General features: G+C 53.2%; 1 protein-coding gene across 3 annotated transcripts; it reads left to right on the forward strand.

Moving 5' to 3' along the window:
- Window positions 1-1,363: 1,363 nt before the first annotated feature.
- PLLP (plasmolipin) lies at window positions 1,364-22,294 on the forward strand. 3 transcript variants are annotated; one of them, XM_049703802.1, is made up of 5 exons: window positions 1,512-1,651; window positions 12,049-12,817; window positions 13,011-18,084; window positions 20,109-20,231; window positions 21,343-22,294. In XM_049703802.1, the coding sequence occupies exons 3-5, from the start codon at window positions 17,791-17,793 to the stop codon at window positions 21,457-21,459; spliced, it is 534 nt and encodes a 177-aa protein (XP_049559759.1). In that variant the 5' UTR covers window positions 1,512-1,651; window positions 12,049-12,817; window positions 13,011-17,790; the 3' UTR covers window positions 21,460-22,294. The 3 variants fall into 3 exon arrangements, with proteins under 3 accessions (XP_004264970.1, XP_049559759.1, XP_033274891.1); XM_033419000.2 differs by having other exon boundaries at window positions 12,049-12,140; window positions 13,997-18,084; XM_004264922.3 differs by lacking the exon at window positions 12,049-12,817 and having other exon boundaries at window positions 1,364-1,651; window positions 17,911-18,084.
- Window positions 22,295-22,784: the final 490 nt, after the last annotated feature.

Here is a 22,784-nt window from a genome sequence, read left to right on the forward strand (position 1 = left end):
AATGATTTGGCAGCTGCCAAGAAGCACTCCTCATTCCCTGAGTATCTGCTCTATGTGTGGGGTGAAGAGGGTCTCAGGTGCATTGGGGGTGGGGAGTGGGCGTTGAACCTCCAGCTGAGTAAATATCAAAGGGCACCTTCTCTGAGAGGTCATCTTTGACCACTCTGTCTAAAAGTTGCCTCATGGTCATCTCTGTCACACTCCTCTGTTTTATTTATTTATTTATTTATTTATGTTTTGGCCACACCATGTGGCATCTTATTTCAAAGACCAAGGATCGAACCCGCCCCCAGCAGTGAAAGCGCTGAGTCCTAACCACTGGACCGCCAGGGAATTCCCTGTTTTATTTTAGTTACAGGATTTGTCACTACCTGAACTTATTTTTTCTCTCCAGTTTATTGCTTGTTACCCCCAGTAGAAAGTGGGATCCAAGAAGGCCTTGGGTGGTTTTTTGCTTGCTGTATTCACATGGCCTGGGGTAGGGTCTGACATATAGTAAGGTCTCAGCAATCATTGGTTGATGAATAAATGAATCAATTATCTGTGCAGGTCGATATGGCCTGAGGGATGTGTGTGTGTGTGTGTGTGTGTGTGTGTGTGTGTGTTTCAGGGTGCAAGTGGAGCAACGAAACCGTAAGTCCAACATCATCTCCCACCTTCTGACACCTTCACCGCCACCCCCCACCCCTGGCGTGGCAGGAGCTTTCCGTGCAGTATTTCATTTATTTTGCACAGCGGCTCTGTGGAGTGAGGTCCATTTATATCACTATTATTGCAGACGAGGAAACTGAGGCTCAGCGATCTTCTAAGTTACTGCTCAATCAGTTCAGAAGAGAAAACCACATCAACTGAGTCATAAAAGGGCCTCCCCCTTCCACGCACACCCACAATTTATCCAGACCCTCCCCTCCAGGATGCTCGGTCACCCGGGACTCCTTGGGAGTCTCTGCACGGGGATGCCGATCCCGCTTTACGGGGAGACTTCCGAGAGGGGCAAGGGCTCGCCCAAGGGCACACAGCGCCAGAGAGGCATTCGGCAGGGAGCCGGTAGTTGCCCGCTCTGCTAGCGGCCGCCAGTTTATCCCGAGGCTCGGAAGCTAAGGGTGAGGAGGGAGCGAAGGAGCGGTCAAAGCTGCCGCGAATGCGGGGGATACTGTCAGCAGGCGGCTTTCCCGGGGAGAGAAACGGGAGGCTATCTAGGCTGGTTCTGGTGGGGCCATCTCATTGACTACGGCCTCAGTTTCCGCGTCAAAGAGATGGCGACTTGGTGTGGCTCCGGGATGGACCGGCGGGCGGTGTGCGAAGGGTTAAAGGGGAGGGTTTCGTGGAGAGGGCGGGGCCGGGATTCCGGCCGCACCTGGCGGCTCCGGACTGCTCGCCCAGACGCCGCACGTAGCCCCGGGAGCCGAATCGCGAGCGCGAGTCTCCTCGGAGGAGCCGCGCAGAAGCCGGCACCCGCCGCGAGGAGGGGCGGCGACGGCGGCGGGAGCAACCTGTGGAGGCGAGCGGAGCCGCCATGGCTGAATTCCCGTCTAAAGTGAGCACGCGGACCAGCAGCCCGGCGCAGGGAGGCGGCGCCGCGGTTTCGGCGCTGCGCCCAGACCTGGGCTTCGTGCGCTCCAGCCTCGGGGCGCTCATGCTGCTGCAGTTGGTGAGCGCGCGCTTGGGGCCTGGGGTCCGGGGCCGGGGGGTGGCGGGGTGTCCCGGGGGGCCAGGAGGAGTCGGGGGCTCTAGAGCTGCCCTTTTTGCTTGCTTCTCGCACACCCCCAACCCAGGTTCACATGCGCCCCGATGCGCCGTGCCTTCCTCGGGGGCGCCTCTAGGACGGACGCTCCCGAGATCACCCTGGAACCCTCTCACCCCGAGACGTCCTAGTTGCCGTCTCTTCGAGCACACACAAGGTGCACCAATGTCAGAGTGCCCACCTCAGCGCCCCATCACTCCCTCCCAAGTGGTCACCAAGAGCTCACCCACAGAAGCTCTCACAAAAGCCACAATCACCGCGCGCCACTCTCTCTCTCTGTTTCCCCGTCTCTGGCTCTCCCTCTGCCAGGACTAAGCCCCCAGCCCTCCAGCACCAGCCTGAGGCAAAGTTCACTCTCATCTGACCCTCTGCCAAGCTCCCAGCGGCTCCCCGTGGCTGCACCCCAGAGCACTCCTCGTCTAACCGAGTGGGCACATCCGGTCCAGCACAGACCCTTCGGCAGGGCCCTATGGGCTCCCGCGCGGGAGCCCGGCCCTTCTGGCTTCCACTGGGTAACCTGCCGGTTTCCGGCCGGTTTGACGGGCCCCTTGGCGCCGAGATACCGCGCCCAACGCTGGGGGAGGGATTTGTGGGAAGCCAGAGGCAGGACACCTCTATATCCAATACCCTTTGTAGACCCCAGCCGAGGCCGATCGATGGGAACACCCCTCCCCCCACACACCAATTTCAGGCTTGAAGGTGTTAGCTTTCTCCCCATGGTACCCTCTGGTGCGAGTCGGGAAGCTGGGGGCTGCCCTGTGGGAGGGGCTTGGTGCGTTTTCAGAGGACTAGGGGGGAATTGGAGGTGGGCCAAGATCCATTTTGCATTAGGGCACCTCCTGCTGTCCCACTGCTGGGTCCTAGCTAGGCTGCCAGGTTTAGGACTGAAGGCAGGGCCCGAGACCAAACCTCCCTCCTTACCGCAGGTGAGCATTCTTCCCCCTGGGCCAGGTGTCTCTTTCAGAATTCCTCAAATCTCTTCCTGTGGGGCCCCTCCCCCACCTCAGCCTCAGACTCTCTCGGAGGTTTAAAATGTAGATCTTGGTCCCCACTCCCGGGAAAAATGTGGAATTGGAATCTCAGTCACTACAGCCCAGAAATCTACATTTTTAACTTCTCTCTGAGCAGTCTGGCAGATTCTTTGTGAAGGGGAGGGGCGGGGCGGGGGAGAGGTCCCGACTGGGGACTAATTTAAATCTGCAGGTAGGAAAAGCCTGTCCGGAGCGCTGCTGAGCGCTAGGCTCCCGGGTGGTTGTGAAGGGTACAGCAGCCAAGCAGGAAGGGAGTCCCAGTCCCAGGGGTGGGAAAGGACAGCAGAGGGATGATCAATTCTGAGTCCAGGGAGGCTCATGGAGGACAGGTGACTTTTGAGCAGGGACTTCACTGAAATCTGAGGCCGAGGTAGGGAAAGGGTGTTCAAAGGGCGGGCCACTGTGCGGGGCAAGCCTTGGGGTGGGGAAGTGGAAGGGAAGTGGGGAGAGTAGCCAGCAGGTTGGTTTAGCCAGTGTAGGGGAGGAAGAAATTTTCCTCTACCCGTCTAGTTCTTCCGGCTGGTCTAAGAGTTAAATTGACATGAGAGAGATTAACAGGAGAAAATCAAAGTTTAATCACATGTACACATGGGAAAGACCCAGAAAAACTGAGAAACTCCCCAAATGGCCAAATCCCTCCCCTTAAACACCATCTTCAGCTAAAGACACAAGAGGATGTTGAGGATGGGGAGCCAGTTATGGGAGGTGAGCGGGAAAAGCACAGTAAACAATTGTGATTCAGATTTAAGTCGTTACTTTTTCCAATGATATGTTTCTAGAGATTTGGTCCACCTCTTGGTACCGTGAGGGAGACACCCTTACAGATGGAGATTTCCCTTACACATGTAAATGTTTCTTACAAAAGGGTAAGAAACCTTGGTTTTCAGTTTTTCCCATGTCTGCTGTTTCTTAGATCAGCAGCTTAAAATTATTATGCCAAGAGATGAATTTTGGGGTGGCAAGTTTTGCTCCCCTACACTGGAGCTGAAGCACTTGTTTCTGGGTGGCCGGAAGCGGAAGGCTTGAATACCTTGCGAGAAGTGGTGACCATGTTCTGTTCACAGCCTTAGGGGCTTTGGAACAGCAGAGGGGTCCCTGCTGGGCTGAGCAGGATGAGGCTGCCTGGTGGGTCCCCAGGGTTAGCTCCCGGTAGACAGGACCTGAGCATCAGCCCCTTTTGCATTTGAACAATGAAACTTGGAATAAGGGGAACTAGAGGAAGGTCCTGCTGTGCCTGCAAGGACTGGGGTAGCTTCCTGTGGCAGAGGCTTGTGGCTCTGATTTGGGGGTCCCCGTGGGCTGAGCATCTGGGTCCCATCGTGCAAATGTAGACACTGAGCTGTCCATGGAATGCAGGACTGGCCTGGAGAGCTGTGGTGGAGCTTGGCACTTAGACTCCCAGGGACTGAGTGTGAGTGGGATGGCCTCCTTCTGCCCTCCCTGCAGTGCTTTTGGGGCCCGGGGAAAGGGGAACAGGGGTCTCCCTTCAGAGTTCTGAAGACCTGCACCTTTTAGTGCCTTCACCAATTGGCTTGTGGGAGAAGCTGCTTCCTGAACTGTTTCTCTGGCAACGGACAGTTCCACTGGGTCTGAGACAAGGAGGGTTCCACTCAACAGGCACCCCGTCTTCTGGGAAGCCATCATAGCTCCCATCACTCAGGTGCAAACTAAGCTCCAGGCCTTCTGGCAAGAGCTTCATATTCTCTTATTCTCCACTTTTCAGGTGAGGAAACTGAGGCTTAGGGGTCAGTTCTCTGCCCAAGAGCTCACAGAGTGATAGAGCTGGGATCTAAGCCCTGAGTGGCCTGACTTTTCTGATCCGTGCTCTATTACCACACTCTTCTGGGCTCCTACTGGGCACTGGGTGTGGTGCTGTTGTGGGAGTGATGGAGACCCCAGGCTCAGGGCCTGCTGTCCAGAAGCTCTTTGTCTGTGAGCTCAAAGGATGAGCTACCTGTGGAGGGATCAGGGAAGGCTGCCTGGAGGAGGCAGTACACGAGAAGGTGAAAGCTAATTCTCCATCAGACCCTTTTGTTTCCCAGGATCTGGTGAAGAGTTCCAGATGTGGGAGGAGGGCGGTGGGAAGGGAAGGAAGAAAGGCCCCAGCTTCTTGAGAAGATGTGTTCTTTGTTTATTTTAGTATTAAATGTGTCCTGAAGAACCAACCTCAGTGTTCACTGATTTATCGCTCCCCCAACCCCATCTAGCTCCAGAAAGAACATGAGATGGAATATGATATCAAGTCACATATGATGGAAGAGTTAACGTAATATATTTTTAAAAGTTGGTGGTGTATGTGTGGGTTGGGTAGGGATTGACTTAAAGAGAGCTAAAAGGAGATCCGGAATCTGTCGCAAGTTTAAGGCTGTCAATTCTTTGTTGAGTTTCCTAGCAGCCTAGGCAAAAAGGGAAACATGAATTTATGCAGATAGCATCTAAAAATGGAAGCAGGCAAGTTTGATCTAGAGACAGCTCTTGGTCATTAAAAACCTGGAAGCTTTTTTTTTTAAATACAGCAGGTTCTTATTAGTTATCTATTTTATACATATTAGTGTATATATGTCAATCCCAATCTCCCAATTCATCACATGTGGGAGGTAGGGTGCTTTGGACGGGAAGGAGAGGAAATTCAGGAAGGGGAACTCATCAGGGGCCAGGGCCACTAGGGAAGGCTTCCTAATGGAAGTGGGCCCTGAAGGGTTTAGTTATGTGGAAGGGGTAGTAAGGAGGTGCAGAGCAGATGAACCTTGGAATACCTCGTATAAAGGCCCAGCAGTCAGAAGGCATCCTTGAGGCTCAGGACATAGAAACCATATGAATGGCCTGTGTCGGTAGGGCAGTTGTGTTTGGCACCTTTTATCCTTCCCTCTTGCCCTATCTCCTGGGATTGGGGGTGGTCACATGATTCCCAGTTGGCAGATGAATAAGCAGATCAGAAGCCTCACCTGCCACTTGATCACAGTGATCCGTGTGTGCTGGTGAGAGGATTGGTGGAAGCAGAGAGCCTTGGGTTCAAATCCTGGCTCTGTCATCTTGGGCAAGTTCCCTAATATCCCTGAGCCTCAGTTTCCTTGTCTGTGAAATGGTGATGGTGGGATTGTGAGGAATGTGGAAGCTGATGCCTGCAAAGGGCTTAGCGCTGTATATGTTAGAACGAAGGGCAGTTAGGATTCACAGGGTCATAGAATCCTAGGCCTCTTATACTTGCTCCCAAAGGCCCCTCGGTGTGTCCTCAACATGAGCTTGCATTCTTCCAGGGACAGGGAGCTCAGTCCCTCTAAAGGCTACCTGCTCCATCCTTGTGCACCTGGGAGTGTGAGAAAGTTTTTCCTTGTGGTATTCCTGACTCTCTCCAGCCCCACAAGGCATGGCAGCCCCTTTTCAGGTTGGAGGCAGGGCAGAGGCTGAAAGTCAGCCCTTCAGGTTGGGTAGACAGGGTTGTTGGGATCTGCGAGGTGTGAGCAGAGGTTGGCCATATTGGGATCACAGTGTTGGGGACTCACAGGGTTTTCCATAGCACTGAGTTTCATGGGTTCAGCCTCCTTAGGGCAGCATTCCCCGCCCTGCATGCTACCCACCTTCCTTCCTACTCCACTGTATCCAGCAAAACAATGCCTGTATTGTTAGCTCCGCCTACCCGCCCCACTTTGTGGCTAGGAGAGTGTCGAGTGTTTGGAATCAATTTATAATTATGTAACAATATATGGACACATTATCCTTAAAAAGCAAAAACCTATTACAGGTAAGGGTAAAGTTATTCTTGGATCCCCTACCCCTCTCCCCAAGGGAACTGCTGTGTTTCTAGTTCTTTTTCCTGTGCATTTTAAAAAACATTGATGGTTTTATTCTGTATCCTTTGTTGGGCTGCTTTTCTCACACCCAGGGCACCTGCATCTCTTCATGTTATGCAGAGCTGTCTGCCTCCTTCCTGTTTCGGGCTATCCCAGGATGTCACGGTAGGGCCCGAGCTCATTTAGCCATTTCTCTATTGATGGGCCTGTTTTTATTCTTTGAAAAAATTATACAGACATACGGCAAAAATGTTCCAGCAGTCCAAAGCGTTATCAATGAAAATGTAATCTCTCATCCCAGTCGGGACACTCCTCCCATCCCCATCCCCCGCCCTTGCCCGAGGCATCATGGGTGTGGCATTCCAGGGTGAGTCAGTGCAGTTATTTCTACACATGACCCCTATCAAAACACAGGTAGGCGCACTCTGCCTGTGCCCCGCCACGCTTTTACCCCCTTGGCAATACACCTAGGGATGTTCTATATCATTGCACATAGAGCTACACGTATCTTTCTCTTTTTAATCTTTTATTTCCTTAATTTCTTTAATAGGTAATGTATTTACAACAGTCTAGAATAAGACAGAGTGGGAAAGAACACAGTGAAAAATCTCTGTCCCATTTGGTTAGAGTTGACCTCCCCCATGCCCATTCTCCGTTTCCTGTGTAGCATTTTAGGCTTTCTTTAAGGAGATCTGCAAATGTGGCTATAGGTCCCCACCTCTCCCCACTTTACTCCAGGGCTGTAGTCTATACACATCCTTCTGCACTTTTCCTTTTTCACTTAAAAGTGTGTCATGGAGGTCCTTTCGTCTCAGTACCTGAAGCGTGATCGCTTCTCTTGTGGCTTCTGTAGCAGCCCATCCCGCAGCTGTGGTGTGAGTTGTGTGGCCCGTCCCTTTGTTGACAGACACTTGGGTTTCCACTCTTGCTGTTCCACACTGTCACGGTGAATGATCTTGCCCAAGCCACTGGGCGCATCTGTATGGTACATTTCTGGAAGGGGGACCGCTGGCTCAGGTTATGTGTGTTAGTGATTTTGTTAGAGATTGTCAGATGCCCTCCATAGGGGTCACATTTGTGCCCCTCAGTGAGCCTTCTCGTAGAGTGCCTGTTCCCTACAGCTCCCATCTGACAGGCGAAATGGCAGGTCAGGGTAGCATTGTTTTGCATTTCTCTTATGAGTTAGGTTAAAGAACCTCACTATTTTTTTTTTTTTTTTTTTTTTGTGGTACGCGGGCCTCTCACTGTTGTGGCCTCTCCCGTTGTGGAGCACAGGCTCTGGACGCGCAGGCTCAGCGGCCATGACTCACGGGCCCAGCCGCTCCGCGGCATGTGGGATCTTCCCGGACCGGGGCACGAACCCATGTCCCCTGTATCGGCAGGCGGACTCTCAACCACTGCGCCACCAGGGAAGCCCAAGAACCTCACTTTTAAAAATATGTTTAAGAGCCATTTGCATTTCCTTGTATGTTTGCTTCTTTCCACATTCTATTAACTTGTTGGTCTTTGCCCTATCAATTGCTAGGAGTGCTAGATGATTTGCAAATTTTTTTTCCCTAGTTTGTTTTTTGACTTTGCTCAGGGTATTTTTTTTGTTTGTTTTTTTATGGTGTTTTTTGTTTGCTTGTTTGTCTTGTTTTGTTTTTGGTCAGAAAGACTTATTTTTATGTTGCCGAATTTCTTGTTTTCTTTCCTTTTCCTTTTTTCTTTCTGGCTTCTGGAAACTGTGTCAGAGTTAGGACTTTCCCACTTCGAGGTAATAAAGAAAGTCTCCCATGTAGGGCTTGGAAAGTGTTGTATCATCCACAGTCAATCACAGTCCTGGAAGATTGCTGGATGAGACAGCCTCATCTGGGTGCTAAAGTGTCTTTAGTGCCTTCCCAACACTTTTTAAATTTAAATCTGGAGCTCTGGATCCTGGGAAGACGACTGTATCTATCTGGGATGTATTAATATTGTTAATTTTTGTTGTATTTAATTTTATAGTTCGCTTCTATTGTGGTAGATAATGCAGGTTTTCTACTTTTTAGTGATTTAAAAGTTTCTTCTTAAAATTCTTATTTGTGTGATAAATCCACATTCATCAATGAGGACTAGTTAAATAAATTATGATACATGTATGCAGTGGCATACGATACAGTTAGTAAAAAGATAACTTCTTACCCCTCAACGAAAACAATAAGGCAGCTCTGTATGTGTGTAATGATGGACAGTCTCCAGGCTGTATGGTTAAGTGCAAAATGCAAAGTGAAAACCTGTGTGTGTAGAATACTGTCGTTTGTCTGGGAGAAATACACACAGGCTATATAAATATACACACTCGCCTATCTGAAGTGTATGTGCGTGCATGCATGCCTAGGTAGTCTTTGGCAAGACACTTGAGAAATCACTCTTGGTTGCCCCCAGGGAAGAAATTGAGTATCAGGGGAAGACGGAGACATGCTAAAAGCACCATTTTGTTACCTATCATGTCATATATATCATGCATTTTAAAAATAGAATAACTTATCAAAAAAATCTTTCAAATAAATGAAAATAGTGGGTAAAACAATAGGACAGGTCATTTATGGGCGCAGCAAAAGCTATGAAGATGGCACTCGAAGTCTCCCTCAGGCCCAAAGAGGGGAAAGCACTTTCCCAGGATCACCGAGCAGCAAGCAATGGCTTTGAGTTCAGCGTTACTGGCTGGGTGACTTTTTCTTAACCATCTGTAAGTGGAAAGAGGTAAGGGCTGCGGAGCTGTCCACGTGTGGTGGATGCTCTCAGTTTCTGTTGGAGTATCAGGGCCAGGTGTTGGTTACTCCTTATCAGCTGGTGAGTTGTTTGTGGTGGAACTCAGTGAGGATTATGCCCTGATTTCCTGCTCTTAGATGGTCTGAGGGAGCTGCAGGGGGTCCTGCCCTGGTCCCCATGGCGATTTGGAACCTGAGTGTTGGAGGAGAGCCTGTTTTCCTTGGCAGTCCAGTGAGCCCAGCCCTGGATATAAACTGGTCCTTTGCTGTTGGGCTGAGTTGGGCTGAGTTGGCCCCTCCTGTTTGCCCAAGGGGTGGGAGGACAGGGTGGTACCACAGGGTCTCACGGAGACGTGAGAGCAGGAAGGCCGGGGCTGAAGGTCAGGCAGGGCCCAGTTGCTAGGGAACAGACCTGGGGCTGTTCTGGGATGTTTGAGCTTCAGGTAGGAGCGGAGAGGTCAGATACCAGATGATCTGCCAGCCTGTATGAGATTAGCCAGATGGGGTCACTTGTCTGTCCTCGAAGTTTAGATGGGGTGGGGCTTGCTCAGTGTCACCCCAAACATTAGTGACAGAGTCAGGACTAGAGCTAGTGTCTGAGGAAGGAAGTCCAGGGAATAAGGAAGACCCTCACTTTAGGTGCCCCTCCCCCCAGCCCTGTTCCTCAGCAGGTAGAGAGGCCAGGCCTCATGGGGCTAATGAAGTTCATACGCTCCCAGCAGCCAGCTCTCTCTGGAGGGCTGACAGCCGGACGGGGACCCGCCTGGGGTGCTGAGAACATAAGATTCTGTCATCCCTCTCCACCCAGGGTTCAAGGACTGCCCCTGCCCCTTCTCTGCTCCCGCCTCTGGGGCAGTGATGCTCCCTGCAAACAAATTAGTCTCCAGGGAGTGTCCCTACCTCCTGGAATTTGGAGTTCTGTCCTCTTCTGGGCGTCTCTATCTACTGGGTCACAGAACTGTCCCCACCCTTACAGTGCATGACCTTGGGCCACGTCCATCTCTTCCGAGAGCTTTGCTTTCCTCATCTGTGAAATGGGCCAAGTGCTACTTGAGAGAGTTGGGCTTCCTGGGAGTGAAGCGCTGACGGGGGCTGGATTTGGACTTGACCTGGGCTTTCAAGGGGACTAAGGCCTTCCTGGGAAAGCTCTGTGTCGCCCGCCGTAAGGGTCTTAGTGCTGGGGAGGCACTGGTGACTTTCTGGGGAGGACCAGGAGACCCCCAAGGGAGGAAGGTGAGCAGGTCTTAATTTCTGGAACCTCACCCAGGGGGTGCGTTGCTGCTGGCTCTGGGAGCCAGGGAAGGCCTCGCGGATGCCTTGGGGATGCGTCTCTGTCGAGGGAACCTGCTTAGTCTCTGGCCCCAGAGTGCAGAGTGGGAACCAGCAAGGGGGTAGGCAGGAGGCAGCTTGAGCTTCATGTTGGGAAGATTTTTCTAGAACCCTGAGAGAGACCCCAAAGGAAGAGTGGTGGCAGTGGGCTCCTTGACGTGCAGCCCCTCATGAGGGGCTCTGGGGGCGGCGGGGCCATGGGGGCAGAAGTCTCTTTCATCTCTAGCTCTGAGACTCGGGGACTCAGGAATAACAAGCAGTGTGATAAAGGCTGCATTTGGAAAGCCCTGGAGGTGAACCAGGCCCTGAGCCAGTGTTCCCATCCTCCTCCTTCTCCATGGCAGCCCAGGCTGGGAGCGGGGTGCTCGTGGGTGGGGACCCTGGTTGCCTGGCTCCCCGCTGCACTTCCGGGGCCTATAACAGTGCCTGGCAGAGAGCGGGCCCTCGGGAGAGTTTGTTCAATGACTCGATTTGGTAACTCACGTGCCTGCTTTTCAGGTAACAAAAGGGAGGCTTGGCTGAGTTAAATACCACCCCGGACCGGGTCACTTGGCTCGGGCTGGGTTCTGAATGCCCTCGCACCTCCTGTAGAGCTGGGGTGTGATGGCCTAGGATTCTCGAAGGCTCGTAGTGTACGGAGCGGGAATTCCAAGGAGCCTTTCCCTAGAGCCCAGCCCCTCTGCACAGGGAGGAAGGAGGTGGTGTGTGGAGTTGTTGTGGCCACGCAGGCACCCGGAGCCTCTGTCCCCTGCGCCTTTGTCTCCTGGGACACAATGGGTGGCTTTTTGTCCCCATAAAGTCCCTTTCACTGTAGGGAGAAGGGCCAGGGCGGGGGTGGAGTATGGGCCTGGTCAGGCCAAGTTCTGAGTGTCCTCAGCTGCCCAGATGTGTCCCTGTGAGGGGGAACCCCGGGAAGGGTTCACGTGGTCCCCTGGGCCGCAGTTTTCTGGATGGTGCAGTGGGGAGAAGGGAGTCCTGGGGGCTCTTGGATGGGCCCTGCCCTCAGATTGTTTCTAAAACATTTGGTTTCATCGCCAATGTTTAAAAAGCTGAAGATTTCACGTAGATATTCGGATTTCTAACGTCTCCTGGAAAATCAGAAGTTCTTGGGACTGCCCTGGTGGTCCAGTGGTTAAGACTCTGAGCTTCCAGTACAGGGGGCATGTGTTCAATCCCTGGCTGGGGAACTAAGTTCTGGCAGGCTGCTCTCAGCTCCACAGACCTCCCCGGGCCACCTTAGTCACTTCTGTGACCTGTGTGCCTTGACGGCTGCTGAGTTTAAAACCCTAACGTCAGCCTCCAGGCACTGAGGTTTTGTCCCCCGCATGGACGCTGCGGTGTGGGGTTTACTCCCTCTAAGCTGTCAAACAGCCCTCCTAGCCACTCACAACTTCTACAACTTTTCACTTTTTCCTTTACAGTATTTTACTTGCATGACACACCTATGAGGTGACCAGGAGAGGTGTACTTGTCCAACCGCCTCATGTGTCAGATGAAGAAACAAACCAGAAAGGTTAGGTGCCTCTTCTAAGACCACACGCCAAATCTACAAGGGTCTAACTCAGCCCAGGAGGTGGAGAGGATTAAAAGGAGAGTTGGCGTGACCATCTTTGGGCGGGAGAGGAGTTAGCCAAGTGCTCATGGGATTGGTGGAGTCCCTCCAGTAAGTACAAGGGAGGGAAGGCTGTGGGCCCCCCTGGAGGAGCCCTGTGTTGAGGAGTGTCAGGCCTCAGACTTAGGGGATCCTTGGAGAACACTGAGCAGACCTCCCTGCTCCCATTGTACAGGGGGGAAGACTGAGGTCTAAAGGGGTGAAGTGTTCTGCCCAGGGACCCTTAGCCTGTGAGGAGTGGAGGGAGAGTAGCTGCAAGAGGTGTCCTGGGGGGTGGCTGGACTGGGTTCTGCTCCCTACCACCTGCGCACCGCCCTTTCTTTGGATAAGCCCAGCTGCCTTATCTGGAAGGTGGGCGGGGCCCCACTGGCTGAGGACCCTTATCTGCCAGGAACTGTGCCTGGTGCTTATTAGATGCATTATTTTTCCAAGGCCTCACACCCCTAGGAACTGCACACACTATTACTACTACAGGAAACCAGCCACAGAGAATGGATCGGGAAACCCATGTTCTAACCTCTCAGAGTGATAACATTAGAGCACGGAGAGTGTTAAGCCTATGTTGGGCATTGGTCTAAGTACCTTACATATATTACTTCATTTACATCTACCCTGTGAGGTAGGCACATTTTGAATATAAGGACACTGAGGCACAGAGTGGTTCAGCAACTTGCCCGAGGTCACACAGCTAGTAAGTTGGCAGGGCCAGAGCTTGAACCCAGGGAGTTAGTAGACCACCTTTCCATTAGAGTTAATGCCAACACCCCCCAGTTAAATCAGATCATAACAGCCATTCGCAGACTCAAAGAGTAGCTAAGAAAGATGTATTCGTTTCCTACAGCTGCCATAACAAAATGCCACAAACTAGGTCGCCTAAAAAACATAACAAGGGGCTTCCCTGGTGGCGCAGTGGTTGAGAGTCCGCTTGCCGATGCAGGGGACACGGGTTCGTGCCCTGGTCTGGGAAGATCCCACATGCTGCGAAGCGGCTGGGCCCGTGAGCCTGTGCTTTGCAACGGGAGAGGCCACAACAGTGAGAGGCCCACGTACCGCAAAAAAAAAAAACACACAAAAAAATCCCCACCAAAAAACAGAGGGACTTCCTTGGCGGTCCAGTGGTTAAAGACTCCATGCTTCCACTGCAGGGGGGCATGGGTTTGATCTCATGTAAGATCCCACATGCCACGTGGTGTGGCTAAAAATAAAACAAGAATTTATTGTCTCACAGTATTAGAAGTTCGGCAAGGTTGGTTCCTTCTGGAGGCTCTGAAGGAGAGTCTGTTCCATGCCTCTCTCCTAGCTTCTGGTGGTTGCCAGCAATCCTTTGTGTTCCTTGGCTTGGAGACACGTCACTCTAATCTCTGCCTCCATCTTCACATGGTGTTCTCCCTCTGTGTCTCTTTGTCCAGTTTCCCTCTTATAAGAACTCCAGTCCCTGGATTGGGGCCCACCCTAACTGAGGAATGCCTCTTGGTCAGGCATTTGTGACTAATCCCTCTCCTCTCTGGCCCTGCAGTTGCTTTTAACAAAAATATCTCTGTTATCCAGTCGTTGAGAAATTTTTGTTTGGAGGTGCAAAGGTCCTGGGGCATGTGTGAATGAGACCTTTTTTTTTCTTATATTTCTTGAATGTGACCTTTTTGACAGCCATCAAAGGAGAAAACCCCTAATCAGAAATCTTTAGGTTTTCAGGAAGACAGGGTTTGTTTGTTTTTTTCCTTCAAGATTTCCAGACCTTTCTCTTTGTTTATCTGCAGTGCATGCCTGAGGAGGTGTTGCTGGGGCCTCAGAGAGTTTGGAAGGACCAAGGGGATGAGGTTTGGTTCTGTGTATGTATGTGTATTTGTGTGTGTCTGTCTTTAAGAGTAAGACACACAGATATATGTGTAGACCCCCATGGAGAAACATGGGGACAGATGAACACGTAGGCAAGAGACAGGGACCCCCAGAGGTAAAGGCACAGAGTTCTGTTCTTCGCCACATGGCTCCCTCCCTTCACCTCTCGCATGCTCACATGTCCTAGTGAGATCTTTCTTGGCCTTCTTATCCTTCTCAGCTGGATTTTCCCCCACAGCACATATCCTGCGTTTCCCTCATGTATTGGGTTTTTATCTGCTACCCGCCCCGCTGTCCCCCGCCAGGAGAGCAGGGCTTTTCATGTTTTGGCTCACACACACAGTGGTAGGTGCTCAACAGATATTTGTTGAATGAGTGAACCCAGAGGGATGCACACGGCAAGGCCTGTGGTCAGAGAGGGTGTCAGAATTGCACGAGGGCCTGGGTGAAGCCCTGTGTGCAGGTGGCAGAGGTGGGGCCTCCTGCCTTGCTCTCCACCCTCGTCACCCTACTGCCCTCCCCCTGCACAGTGGGGTTTACTGTTCTGTACTGGACTATAAGACAAGTCCTCTGGCCTCTTCCAGCTAGACGGTGGGTCCACAGCAGGAGGGAGGGGTCCAGCAGCTCCTGCAGCTTCTGGAGATGAGGCCTGGGCCCAGCTCCCCATGCAGGGCCACCCCGGCCAGCAGAGGGTCAACACGTGTAGGGGTGCCCTGTCCTGGGCTGGGGCACTTCCTGTAGATTCTTGGGGCTGGGGTGAGGGGACGGGAAAAACCAGTCTGTCTGGTTGAGGTGGGGGAGGGCAGAAACCAAGGCGGCTCCCTGGGCAGCAAGGCCAGAAGGAACCAGAAATTCCCACTGCTTATGCAGCAGCTTTGTCTCTCAGGCTGCGCTTGCTGATCTGGAAATCAGGGCTGGGCAGGAGGGCGAGGCAGAGACCAGAGAGCCTGGATGCCTGCGGGGCCTGCCCCCTCGGAGCCAGCGAAGTGTCCTCATTTTTTATACATCACTAAGTAACTCTCAGTAGCCCAGGGTCCAGAGAACGACAGATCTGGGTTCAAATCCTGCCCTGCCCTTTCCCCACGGGTGGCCGTAGATGACTCATTTTCCTCTGAGCTCCTGTTTGGAAAATGGGGATAACACATAATACTGACTAATGAGAGGGTTTGGGGAAGTCGGTGAAATAAAGGGAAGGTGCTTACCTGCGGCCTGGCACACAGCTGGAGGGCGTTATGTGGTTACTGTGGCCAAGCCCGTGAGTAATACGCCAGCAATTGATAAGCGTACGTTAGCGTAAACCCAGATCGATCCTTTGTTGATTTTTCAGTTCACCGCATTTTCGAACTTCCTTTCAGATAGTTGGAGCCAGGCAACACGGTGGCATGGAGGCCTGCAAGGACCCTGCTTTAAGTGAGGAGATAATTGTCTGCCCCTGACGCTCAGTCCTCCCCTGGGAGGGTCCTGCGTCCTGCTTTGGGAGTGTCTGTCCTCCTTTGTAACAGTGACCCTCCCCCAGCCCTGGGGGCTCTTGCCCGCCGATGTGTCTGTTTCAGGCAGGGCGTCCTAAGGTTGGGTGGTTGGGGGGCTGTGCTGAGACACCCGCACTCTGGGTCCTCATGGGTCAGGGCTGTGCCCCCAGCGGTGTGACTGCCCTCAAGGCCCTGTTACCTGTCCCACCTTCCTCGCCTGCAAACTGGGCCCCATGGGCCACCCAGCCTGTTGGTGGTGGCTAGAGGAGAGCAGTAGAGGCTAGAGGTAGGGCAGGGGAGGCTGGCAGGGTGCAGTGTGGGATGGGCGTCCCTGGGGTCTCACCCCCCCACCCCGGAACGGGAGGAGGAGCAGGTGCAAAGATCTGGAGAGAGGGGGGAGTGGGCGCTTTCCCGAGTCTCCCACTCCCACCCCCGGGTGGAGGGAGGCAGGGCTGGGAGCACATTCACCGATTCACCCCTGCGTCCTCTTGTGACACACAGCACCTGTCGGGGGCAGGGGTCTGACCTCTGTTTCCTGGATAAGGAAACAGAGGCCAGTTACCTCTTGAGCATGTGTTTATCGAGCAGGTCTATGCGCCAGGCACTGCCGGGCACTGGAGACACAGTGATGACCAAAGAAGGATTCCTCGGGGGCCTGCGTTCTAGCAGGCGGACTCGAGTTGCCCTGGTGAGCCGCACAGAGCGGGAAGGCACTTGCCTGGTGTCCCATAGCCCAGGCAGGATGAAATCCCAGCTCCTGACTCCTAAGCCCAGGGCTCCACCTCTCACTTCCAGGTAGTGGGGAGAAAGGAAAGTCGTCACAGGGGCTGCTGGACGCCCGGCCTCAGCTAGGCTTATTCCTGCCCTGACCCCACAGGTGTAGGGCGATCGATACAGAAACTTCCCTTTTGGTCCTTGGCAGGGGCGCTTCGGTGGGGTGCCTGGCAGGCACCCATTCTGGCTGCTCTGGGGTGAGTGACAGCTCTCCCGTGTCTGGTCTAGGAGCTTGTGGCGGGGGGACTTTCTGTCCCCCAAACCAGCAGCAGAGGTGGGTTTCGCTCCTGAGCCACTTCCCTGTGATCCAACTGATGGTTGGCTCATCCTTGAGACGGTGGCAAGGTCACTGGGAGCCTTGGTGTCACACACTGTCCATGGGAAGAAGAGTGACAACTTTCTCTGTGTCTTCATCAGCAAAGCAGCCTTTCTCCACAGCCCCCCAGTTGATCCTCCCTCCCTCAGCGGCCAGTCCCGAGGCCTGCTGCCGGCCAGGGATTCTGGAGAATGCCCTTGTGGTGAAGGAGGACGTGCTGGCCTGTGGGGTCTCAGCCAGCAGGGAAGGGGCCAGGAGAGGCTTGGGGGAGGCTAGGATGGCCACAAGTGAGGTACCACCCTGCCAAGTTCCGCACGAGGCCATGAGGGGTTCAGCCAACCTACCCGTGTAAAATTCCCTGCAGCACAGCGTCCCCAGCTGGAATTGTTCGTTTATGTATACAAACCCCCATGGGTCCTGAACCTATGAGGTAGGTGTGCTCTTCATACTCATGTGACAGGTGATGTGTCCAGAGCACAGAGTGGTTGTGAGCTTACCCAGTGTCACACAGCTGGTAAGGGGAGTGCGTTTTAAATCAGGCAGTTGGCTCCGGAGGCCATGCTGTCAGCCACTACACACACTACAGGGATGTTGGGGCTCACCCTGCCACATAGGAGTGGCGTGATAGGTCCTTTTGCTTTTCTGAGGCCCAGTTTCACCTGTAAGGTGGGGATGGTAACACCTGTATTGAGGCGCAATTAGGAGAGTCGGAGAAGCTGGGGGTGGAAGGGGCTTGGTAAGGCACCAGGCAGAGGTCACCGTACCTCTAAGTTCCTGACCAAGCTCGGGTCCTGTACTGGGTGCTGAGATGCACCTATGAATGGGACAGTCATTGTCTTGCCCGTGGGGAACTGGGCAAGCTTGGGACACCACCCCTCCGGGGCTGCAGGGGTCTCACCCTAGAGGCAGCAGGGTGGAAGGCACTGCTGCTGTGGCTTCCAGTCTGGGGAAGGAAATAGAATTACAGTCTTGGGTGGTGGGTGCCTGGGGGGCCATGTGAGCACAGAAGAGAGTTCTGGAACCCAGACTGGAGGAGCAGGGAAGGTGCCCTGGAGCACATAACATTTCAGCTGAGATCTGAAAGGAGTACGTTACCAGGCAAGGGCTTGGTATGTATTGGTATGCAGTAGGAGCCAAATAAATTTTTCTTGGGCAAATGAGAAATGTGTCCTGCAGAGGGCGCCCCATGGCAAAGGCCTGGAAGCCTCTGGTCTGTGGCCTCCAGCCTGAGCGCTGGGGGCTCTGGGAGACGCTGGCCCTGTCTCGCTCCCTCCAGGTGCTGGGGCTGCTGGTGTGGGCCCTGATTGCCGACACCTCGTACCACCTGTACCCGGCCTATGGCTGGGTGATGTTTGTCGCTGTCTTCCTCTGGCTGGTGACAATCGTCTTCTTCATCCTCTACCTGTTTCAGCTGCACATGAAGCTATACATGGTGCCTTGGCCGCTGGTGGTGAGTCTGGGTAGGAACCCTGGGGGTGGGTCCAGGGTGACCCCTCTGCCTCTGGGTGTAGCTGTGACAATGCAGCCTTCCCTAAATGAGAAGTGGCAGGTGGGGGTTGGCTGAAGTCCTCGCTGGCCTGTAGCTCTGGGTCGGGGAGGGAGGATTGGTGGTTCAGGTGTCCAGTTTTTCTGAGCACTGAGAGCCATGAATCCAGGAGGACTTAGGCTTGACTTTCTCCCACGAAGGGAGTAGAAGTGAGGGGCTGTTGAATGGAGAGACTGGAGGCCATTTGGGATCTTGAAAGTATTTTTCCTTTTGGGGGGCAGTGGGGATTTGAATCTGTGGGTTCTGACTGGCAGCCCTGGGCCTGGAGGTTGGGCTGAGCTGGCAGGAATCACCGAGGCTGGGCCCGGTGTGTGCAGGGCTCAACGTGCCATCTCACCCCCCGCACCCCGCTGTCTGCAGGGTGAGGCCCCTGCAGCCTGGCAGAGGATGGTGTCCCGGGTTGCCCGGGTCAGTCTCCTTAGGACACAGAGCTGTGAGTGTCCATAGGAAGTACCCTGGCCAGACACAGAGAAAGCTGCTAGGGCTTTTTTCTCTGACCCGGAAAACCCCTGCAGCTGGGGTCTGAGGCTTTCAGTGAGCAGAGAGAGGCAAGAGAGGCACATGATTGTAAGACAAGCAAAGCTGGGACTAGGCAGCATTGTTTGCAATTCAATGACTTTTGAAGCTGAGGAAACGTGAGTCATCCTCAAGACAGACCGTGTTTGTTAGATCTTGACATCACTGGCAGGAGCCAGGTGGTGTTTGCGGCGGGCACTGGGCTTGGAGGGAAGATCCTGGCATGAGGAGGGGGCGGCCTGACTTCCTGGCTAGGGTCCAGCCCCTGCCTCGTGTCCTAGGAGCCTTGAAGAAAGACATCCCCGGAGATGGAGGGGCCTTGGTGTCTCTTAGCACAGATCTGGGGCCCAGCCACAGCTGCTGATGGAAGGAGGCTCCTTTCCCAGGCCATGATGGCAAGGCAGTGTCTCACCCTCCTAGAGGAGGCTGAATTATGATTGCCAAATTGGGCTTTTCTGGGATAGGGGCTACAAGCCCCCTTCCGGGCACAGGTAAGAGGCGTGGGTCAAATAGGTCAGGAGGGGTTCTGGAGAACCCGCACCCATCTGTCCATAGGAAGCCGCCTCTACTCAGCTCTGTTGTTAGTGGGAGTGCAAGTGCCAAATCTTGATATTTTAAGATTGAAAGTTTTATATGCAATCTTAAAGTTTTCGTATGAAATCAAATTTAAAACGTAATATTTTTAAAAAATCTATGGGATGAGCCAAACATGCCTGAGGGCCACCAGTTTGCGATCTCTGCTAAGTGTCAACTGGCTCCGGGGGCCAAGCGCTGGGGGAATGGGACCTGGGCCTGGTTGTCAGCCCAGGACCCTTCCTTGCCAGCCTGGCTTAGGGGTCCTCACCCTGGCATTTGACATGGGGCCTAGAGCCTAGGATGTGGCCGAAAGGCAGACATAGGTTCTTCCCACTGAGGGCAGAGAGGGACGTGAGGCACCACCACCCACGCCCCCGCCGCACGGGTCAGCCTCAGAGCCAAGTCCTCGGACAACAGGGAGGGCCGGGCCTGGCTGGGAGCCAACACAAGCAGGCCCCGGGTTCAGCTGGTGCACTCAGAGACAGGCTTGGTTTGGTCTCTTGCCATCAGGAATGGGTTTTGCCTTGTGGAACTGTTGCTGTCCTGACCAGGTCACTTTAGCAGCCCCTCCACAACCCGCCCGCCCCCCCCCCCCGCCCCCGCCATCTCTCAGCCTTCGGTATGTCTACGTTCCCTGCTCATATGGCCTCCAGGCTGACCCTGTGTAGACCGCTGTCTCTTGAGGCCTTTTTAGAGGGAAAGACCCACGTGTCTCCATCCTTGAGCCCCAGCCCCTGTTCTGGCTACTAAAGGGATGTGCTCGTGGGGACCAGGAGGTTCCACAGTTACCGGAAGTGTCTCACGTCTTAAGACTTCTCTCCCCCACCTACCCCCAGTTAATGATATTTAATGTGGGCGCCACCGTTCTCTACATCACGGCCTTCATCACCTGCTCTGCTTCGGTTGAACTGACGTCCCTGAAGGGCACCCGGCAGTACAACCAGCGTGCAGCTGCCTCCGTGAGTATGGTTCCCTGGGGCACCCTCGGCAGTTACAGGGGAGACGGGCCAAAGCAAGGTCTGGGCCCCTGGACTCTCACTGCTCCCTGGTCCCAGGCCAGGCACCTGCCACGTGCTGAATTACCCTCCTCTCAGTGGGCTCAGTTTTCCATAATTAACAGCAAAACCCCGAGGAACCAGAATGCTTGGGAAATACCTGGGTGGCACAAATGAAGTTTCGGTTAATGCTGCTGTAAATCAGTCGTGCTGCAATGATTTAGGGTCATAGGTCCCCTTGGAGAATCTGTTGAAAGCGCTCTATCCTCCCCCCTGGAGAAAGGCACGCACAAAAACCTTTCGGTTTAAACCATCTGGGAGATCCTCAGGCTCTCCCATGCAGCTCAAACTCGGGCTCCACGTCAGGTAGCCAGTGAAGTATGAGTGAGCACGCCTCACCCATGAGCCCCTGCAGGCACTTCCTCACTGTCCTTCCACTCCCTCAGTGGGGAGGGGGACAGGGACTGCCAGTCCTTTCGACAGACCAGGAAACTGAGGCTAAGAGAGGTGAAGGGACACCACTAAACTGAGTCCTGGGTAGGGCGGGAGTTAGACCAGGACTTGGGTCTCCTCATTCTTTCTGGTGAGGATGGTTTTGAAATCTGTGAACTCAGTCACCAGGATAGAGACATGGAAATTCTGAACGTGGCCTTAGGTGCTAGTGTAGGGATACCTATGAATTGATTCCAGAAAAACTCCTAGGGTAGCTGAACATTGCCTTTTTAAAACTAAATCCCTGAAATGTGTCTATAAAGTAGCTCCTACCCCTTGGTGACTCTTAGCACATTGTCCAGTTATCCCTCAATCTAAGACACACCTGGCTTGTGTGGTTAATGGTTCCCCACTAGAATATAAAGTTGGCACCCCAGAACCTGGTACCCATCAGCCCCCACGGTGGTTAAATGGGTGTATGGTTAAGGAGGAGGTGGTGTGGCTCCAGAGCAGCTCATTCTGGTTGAGGGGCCCTGGGTTTCACTGTCTGCATCTACCTTCCTGGTGCTTGTATCACTGTCACAGCCCCCAGCCCCGTGTGCCGTGCTGCAGACAGACTCACCTCTGCTGTCTTCTCTTTCAGTTCTTTTCGTGTTTAGTGATGATTGCCTATGGAGTGAGCGCTTTCTTCAGCTTCCAGGCCTGGCGAGGAGTAGGCAGCAATGCAGCCACCAGTCAGATGGCTGGCGGCTATGCCTAAACCATTGGTGCCATGGGCCACCCTGGGCCTGAAGGCTGTAGCCTGGTCCCTGTGCAGGTGGCCCCGCAAGCCCGAAGCCTGAGCCCTGCATGGAGTCAGCCCGGAAGGGACTACACTTGCTCTTCTCTGCTCATCAGACTCCTTGGGCTCACCCCACACTCCCAAGGAATCAGGATCCTTCCTCTGGCAGGCGCATGGGCTGGAAGAGAGGCCAACAGCCAAGACCTCTCCATCCTCCATATTCAGCAGAAGGTGATGGGGGATACAGGACTCTCTCTGCTTTGTCTTTAGGACTTCGGTGTCCAAGGCTGGGAGCCAGCCTTCTCATTGGCACTAAATACACTAACAATGACTCCAGACTTGCAGCCCACCATAGAATATGCCTAACAAGCAGCAATTATTTATCTCTGTTTTTGTTCTGGGAAGCTGAGCAAATTCATGAAACCGTTCTGATTCCTTAAAACATAATCCTGGCCTGACCCTCCGCCAAGCTAGCACGTCACTTGTAGGGAAACATGTCGAAAGAGGATTATGATGCTGACAGCATGGTCTTCCTTTCCTACATTTCAGACATACCATTTATTTTAAACAAATCCGTTTTAAGTGACTTCTCAATGATGAAAAGCTTATCCAGGTTTCCCTCCCTTTCCCAAGCCTTGTTTGTAGTTTTCCCTTTGGGAAAAGCTAACATCAATGCCGACTGCCTCCTTGACACTGTTAATCAGGCACCTGGGACATGAGGGAGGGAGGGAGGTAAAGCAAGGCCTTGCTAGTGAGTTGTCCTGTGCTTGGTGGTGACTTTGTTGTTTTTGTTTTTTTACAAAAATAAAGATGATGAAAGAACTTATTTGGAAAAGATGTTGGGGAATCACGGTTATAGATGCTTATAAACTCCAGGTAGCTGCAGCATAAGTCAGTACAGTCAGCCCTCCATATCCGTGGGTTTCACATCTGAGGATTCAACCAATCAGTTGATATGCAGGGTCAGCTGTATTCAAAATACTCGCCATTTTACATAAGGGACTTGAGCACAGATGCTCAAGTCCCTTAAGCATCTGTGGGTTTTGGTATCCCCAGTGGTCCTGGAACCAGTGCCCCACGGATACCAAGGGACAACCGTACAAAGGTTCCAAATGCCTATTTAAAGGCAGTTCCAGTCCTGGAGTCACTCAGCACCACCAGCCACTTCTTTGACCTGAGGTAGGATGACCAACTTCCTGCCTGCTTTGCTGGGACAGCCCCGTTTATGCCGCTTGTCATGGCATAAATTTAATAGCACCCCTTTTTATTCTGAAAAGGGTCTCAGTTTAACAGTAAATCATTTA

The sequence above is a fragment of the Orcinus orca genome, chromosome 20, assembly GCF_937001465.1.
Source record: "Orcinus orca chromosome 20, mOrcOrc1.1, whole genome shotgun sequence".
NCBI lineage: Eukaryota > Metazoa > Chordata > Mammalia > Artiodactyla > Delphinidae > Orcinus > Orcinus orca.

Bases quoted from the DNA above. Each gene is read 5' to 3' on its own strand.
- PLLP (XM_004264922.3), top strand. From the start codon at position 1,517: ATGGCTGAATTCCCGTCTAAAGTGAGCACGCGGACCAGCAGCCCGGCG. The intron at 1,652-17,910 runs GTGAGCGCGCGC...CGCTCCCTCCAG, and splicing joins CGCTCATGCTGCTGCAGTTG to GTGCTGGGGCTGCTGGTGTG. The intron at 18,085-20,108 runs GTGAGTCTGGGT...ACCTACCCCCAG, and splicing joins TGGTGCCTTGGCCGCTGGTG to TTAATGATATTTAATGTGGG.